Source organism: Acanthisitta chloris, unplaced genomic scaffold (genome assembly GCF_000695815.1).
Source record: "Acanthisitta chloris isolate BGI_N310 unplaced genomic scaffold, ASM69581v1 scaffold24723, whole genome shotgun sequence".
Lineage (NCBI taxonomy): Eukaryota > Metazoa > Chordata > Aves > Passeriformes > Acanthisittidae > Acanthisitta > Acanthisitta chloris.
The window spans coordinates 1-5,582 of NW_008664623.1; the positions used below are offsets into that span (position 1 = coordinate 1).

The following is a 5,582-nucleotide window of genomic DNA, read 5'->3' on the forward strand; positions in this document are numbered from 1 at the left end:
CTTCTACACCTGGGAGGAGATCCAGAAGCACAACCTGAGGACGGACAAGTGGCTGGTGATAGAGCGAAAGGTTTATAATGTCACCAAGTGGGCAAACAGACACCCGGGGGGGCAGCGAGTGATCAGCCACTGCGCCGGCGAGGATGCCACGGTAAGGACCACTCCGACCCCCGCGGCTCCGCCAGCATCCTCCGGCAGCTCCTCCGGCAGCCCCTCCGGGAGCTCCTCCGGGAGCTCCTCCGGGAGCCAGCTGCCTGCCTGCCCCTCTCCCAGCTCCCCGGCACCTGCTCACACCCGCTCAGCCCTTTCGCTGCCTTGAGCAGCGGAAAGGTTGGTCCGAATTGGATGCGGCTTACCGCAGCGTCTGGAAGATGGGTTGGGAGAGATTGCTCAGCTCTGCTTAAATCCCGTTGGTTTGTCTTTGTCTCCTGTTTGTGCTGTGCCTGGAGCTCGGGATTTCAGGAGCAAAGTGTCCCAAATCTTCCCCTTTTCAGTGTGACATGCAGAGTCACGCAGCCAAGCACGGGAAGGGTTAAGGAGAGACCAGGCTGTGTCTCAAAGTTGCTTCTGTGAGGAGGGTGAGCTTGAGGCTTTAAAACAAGGAGCTTTTTTAGCTTTTTTTTTTTTTTTCCCCAGGAGAGAATTCTCTAGAGAATTTAGTTACAGGTTGCTACAGAAAGGGGGGAAAAAAAGCAAACATTTGCTGCTGCTGCTCCAGCTGCTCCTGCACTGGGTTCAGCCACCACTCAGGTTTCAGCAACTTAAAAAATAAGACAACAAATCAAAAGAAAAAAAAAACCAACCAAAAAACCACCACCCAGCCTTGAAAAAGGAACAAATTAGGAACAAATTGTTTGCTGTCTGGAGTTTCCCTCAAAACCACCTTCCTCAGAAGTGCATCCAGAGAGCATGTTCTCTCCTCAGGGCATGTTAATAAAAGGCAAACGGCCTCTGCTTCTCCCAGAATGTGCAGAGATGGAGCAGTAACATTAACTGTTGGTCTCCCACAGCTCCTGACACCTTAGCAAGGAGGAGACTCCATGTGTGACAGAAATATTTGGCAGAACCACAAACCTTCCCTTTCCATCAGTCCCCATTTCCTTGTGGTTATTTTCCATTCTTTTCCTTGAAGCACTGAGCTGTGTCTTAAAAAAACTGTCCCTTTAAATGCTGTGAATGAATAGCTTTTTTCCCTCAAAAAGATGAGCCAGGTTTTACTTTCAACTGCTTAAACACAGAGCTGTTTGACTCCAATACCCAAGAATTTAACTCTAATATCTCCATTAGAAAAAAAGCATCTACTATTGGATTTGTCTGGAATCCTTTCAAGGGAGGCTGGAACACAGGTTTGTGTTTCTAGGACTGCTGGTCCTTGAATGAATAGCTTTTTTCCCTCAAAAAGATGAGCCAGGTTTTACTTTCAACTGCTTAAACACAGAGCTGTTTGACTCCAATACCCAAGAATTTAACTCTAATATCTCCATTAGAAAAAAAGCATCTACTATTGGATTTGTCTGGAATCCTTTCAAGGGAGGCTGGAACACAGGTTTGTGTTTCTAGGACTGCTGGTCCTCCTCCCACCTCCCCACCCTATGTTGCATCCCAGACTCCATGAAAGGCTGGTCTTAAAAATACTCTCAAATTGTTAAATCACTGCTCTGAGCACTAAACCAGAATTGGCATCTGTTTTCCAGCTTCCCTGTGGTGAAAACCAGTTTACTGCCAAGAAAAACTCCCTCATTCAGGGTGAGAAAGGCCTTGACCCTGCTGAGGCTAAGCTGACAAGTTTCAGTCTGGGTTGCAAGGTATCACAACTGGAAGAGTTTAGGAGGAAGGCAGTGCTAAAAGAAGGCAGTGATAAAAACACACGTTTCCATTCCTGGTTTGTACACACCTTCCATCTCTCCCAGCACCACATGTAGTTGGCCTGGAGTGACAGGACGAGGTGGAATGAGTTCCCACTGACAGAGGGTGGGTTTAGGTTGAATATTGGCAAGAAATTCTTCCCTGTGAGGTGCTGAGGCACTGGCACAGGTTGCCCAGAGCAGCCGTGGCTGCTCCATCCCTGGAAGTGTTCCAAGCCAGGTTGGATGGAGCTTGGAGCAACCTGGGCTGGTGGGAGCTGTCCCTGCCCATGGCAGGGGGTGGAATGAGATGAGCTTTAAGGTTCTTCCAACCCAAACCATTCTATGGTTCTAAGATTTTAGGCCACACTTTATCACAACATACTAGTCTGGCACAACCTATTGTGGTGTCACCTCATGCCCAGAACATGAAGGCAGAGACACCTTCAGTCTCCGTTTCAGAGATATTCAAGGATGTAAAAGCACATCCTTGTGCTGACTGCTCTAAGCTCTTCAAATGCTCAGATATAGTTCATGCCTCAATACTACAAAGCTTTTTTTTTCACCAAAAGCAGCTGGAATAATTCCTGCTTTTTATCCCCTCTAGCATAGAACTGAGGACAGTCCCAAAATTCAGGTAGTATCTTATGTTCAGCACATATTAGTAAAGGAGATGCATGAGATATAGGTAATAAAAACCCAATCCTTCTGTGAGTGTTGCTGTCTGATGATGCTAAGAGAATTCAGGTAATGTTATTCTCTTTCCTGCTGGGGCACTACATGGGAAAAGCCCATTCTATACCTATGCCAATGTACTTGGGAGTAACAATTGTGTTTTGCCATTCATGATTGTTTTCCTGACCAGTTCCAACCTTTACCTTTCAACCCACCCAGAAAGAAGTGAACAATTAAGAACTCCTCCTGGAAAAGGCATGACAGAGCATTTAGAGGCATGTTTAGAAAAGAGGCTACTGGCAGAGAAGCCCCAGGTAGACAAAAATACCTTTTAGGTGTATTAATACACCTAAACCAATGAGATGCCCAGCACAGTCACTGTCAGTACCCAGTCAGACCTCCACAGACTCTTCTTTCCTTATTAAATATTTTGTCACCAGTCTTTAATGCTTCTGACATGTCACCCTCTCCCTCTTTCCCCTTCTTCCCCCTTTTTCACCCAAAATTGCAAAGCCTTGCAGCAGGTCAGCTATTTGCTTCCCCACTGATTCTGCTCTTCCCTCCTCTCTCACATCACCTGCAGAATGTTCCAGGGGAGGAAACCAGCAAAGAGAGTTAACATTTCAGTGACACATTTAAGGGTTCAACAGCTGAAAATGCTACAATACCTCTTTACACACACACACACACACACACACATATATATGTATACACAATCTGTGTGCCTTCCACAGCAAAACTCCTATGGCCAGAGGATTTTTTCAAAGCTCAATCCAAAGCCTTGGAATCAGGTGAAAGTTTCTATTGATTTTGGTGGACTTTGGGACTGAGGTCATTGGCTGATATTTTTGAACCCCAGAGCTAGACTTCTGATGGAGATCAACTCCCAGAAGGGTCAGCTGGATGCAGGGAGCACTTTCCAGTCTGTCCTTCATGTTCAGAGGGAGATTTCAGTTGGTCCCTACAATTGTTAGGCAATGGGACAAAGGCTGAAGCATGGTGCTCCTGACTCCTGCTTTTAACTGTTTGATTTCTGTACCAGTATTAGCACTTCATGGAACTACATCTTTACAGCTCTCCTAGGTGAATTCCAAGAGTTACAGCTCTATACAGTATAAAAAGGGCCAGGACAGAATAAGCATTTCTGATATTGCTCAACTTTCTGTCCCTACTGCTGTCTTTGGGGTTAAAATTCAAGCCACCCCAAGGAGGGGTGGGCAAGATCTCACTACTAGCACCAAAGATGTGCTCCAGTCAGGCACCTGTAGGATACAGGTAGCCCAATACCTGTGGAAAGGGGAAGGAGTAGAGAAAAAGAAGAGTCAGATAAACTCATAAATGCCAAGATCAAAATGACTCTACAAACAAGGCATAGAAGAAACCTTGCAAAATAATATTCCAGCTGGTTACCTGCTTTTTCAGCCTCAGGATTTATAGGATAGGATTTATTTCACAAGTTGCATCAATATTGAGATTCATCCCTCGGTTAGATTCTGTAGCTGAAACTTAACAAACTATTAATGCCTATGAGTAAGTATTGGAGAGACCCAATGTTCCAGGCATGTCCTGAACAGCACAGCAGAAATTACAAGAAATCTTACCACATGTATTGGTAACTGTAATCATTTCAAGACTTCTAACTTGCTTGGCATGTTTGGAGTAGTGAATAAAGTTGCTTTTTTGTGTAAGTCCCTTTTTGGATGGAGTCTCAGCCACTGCCAAGTCTGATAGGAAAAACTTTAGGGCAATTGCTTAAAATTCTGGTGTCCAATCACATTTTTGGTTGGGTTCCTCTCTAAGACATTTTACTTGCACTTGCAGGGAGATGAAGCTACCAATATATCTAGACTATGGTTCTAGAACGAGGAAGAGTTAAGGGAGCACTCAGTTACTCATCTTACAGAACAAAAGGAGAAAGGCAGTTTCCAAAATGAGGAGTGACCACTTTTCCTCAGCCCTTTTATTCCTGGGATCTACAGGTCTGGCCAAAACACCCACTAACACTTTGTACCTGCACAGTCACCTCCAGGTTCAGTCCCCACACTCACCCCCTCTCTTGACTTTCCTCCAGCAGCAGACTTTCCATGGGTATTTATATCCTAGTAGGGATTTGCACAAATTCCTCTCTGCCTATCTTCTAAGAGAATTAACAGGATTTAGGTATTTAGTTGCTTAGAAAAAATTTCTTGAGGTGCCTTTCACCATATGGCTGGATAGCATCCCAGATCTCCCCATTCCTATGTGAACAGGGAATCAAATTCCTCAGCCTGCAGTGGAGTTAATGCCCCAAACAGTGAGCAGAGGGGTGGCTTACCTGGCACTCCTCTTTCCCAGGTACATGTGGGGCACAGCTGCTGCAGGTGGATGGGAATGACACAGTGGGTAGGAAGCACAGCTTACTCCTGGATCTCACACAGTTACTCCTCTTTCTACTCCAGGATGCATTCCAGGCTTTCCATATCAATCCCACCTTGGTGCAGAAGTTTCTCAAGCCATTACTTATTGGGGAGCTTGCTCCAGGGGAGCCCAGCCAGGACCGAGATAAGAATGTGAGTATTTGGTTCTCAGCTGGGGTTCGTGGTGGCTATTCCCACCATTTTTTCCTCTTGGGATGTTCTCCAGGTCAGAGGCAGGCAGATTATAAATGCCTCCTCACTACAGGCAGCTCCAGAGAGGAGAAAAGTTCTCAGTGACCAAACATCTCCATGTAGCCAAATGCATCCCAGTATGGATTCAAATGTGTGTGGAAGAGGGTGACACCTTCAGACTGGCAGTACAAGCTTTCCCTTTCCCATAGAGCCACCAACAGCTGATTTCTGGCAGCCCATTCCAGGCACCAGGGCTGGACTGATCCCATCCTGAAGGGAAATGGGAACTGAGACATGTGGACTGGGAAACATGCAGCAGCTCTGGTGACTGGGGTCCCTTCTGCTGTTCCATCACTGGTGACCAAGCACTAAAACACAAGTCACCACTTGCCTGTTGTGGGGGAAGGAGACGAGTAGGCATAGAAGTCTGAAAAGACTTCCAAGCAAGTTGCTTCCCACCTCAGCAAGACCTGAA

The 5,582-nt window shown here is 46.1% G+C and overlaps 1 protein-coding gene across 1 annotated transcript in view; it reads left to right on the top strand.

Moving 5' to 3' along the window:
- Window positions 1-3: 3 nt before the first annotated feature.
- The window catches only part of LOC103799150 (fatty acid desaturase 2-like), a gene marked incomplete at its 5' end in the record, with an annotated part of 16,771 nt that continues 11,192 nt past the window's right edge, over window positions 4-5,582 (top strand). The window contains 2 exons of the mRNA XM_009071450.1: window positions 4-151; window positions 4,958-5,068. Of these exons, the coding sequence (XP_009069698.1) occupies window positions 4-151; window positions 4,958-5,068 (259 nt within the window). The remainder of the gene's footprint in view (window positions 152-4,957; window positions 5,069-5,582) is intronic.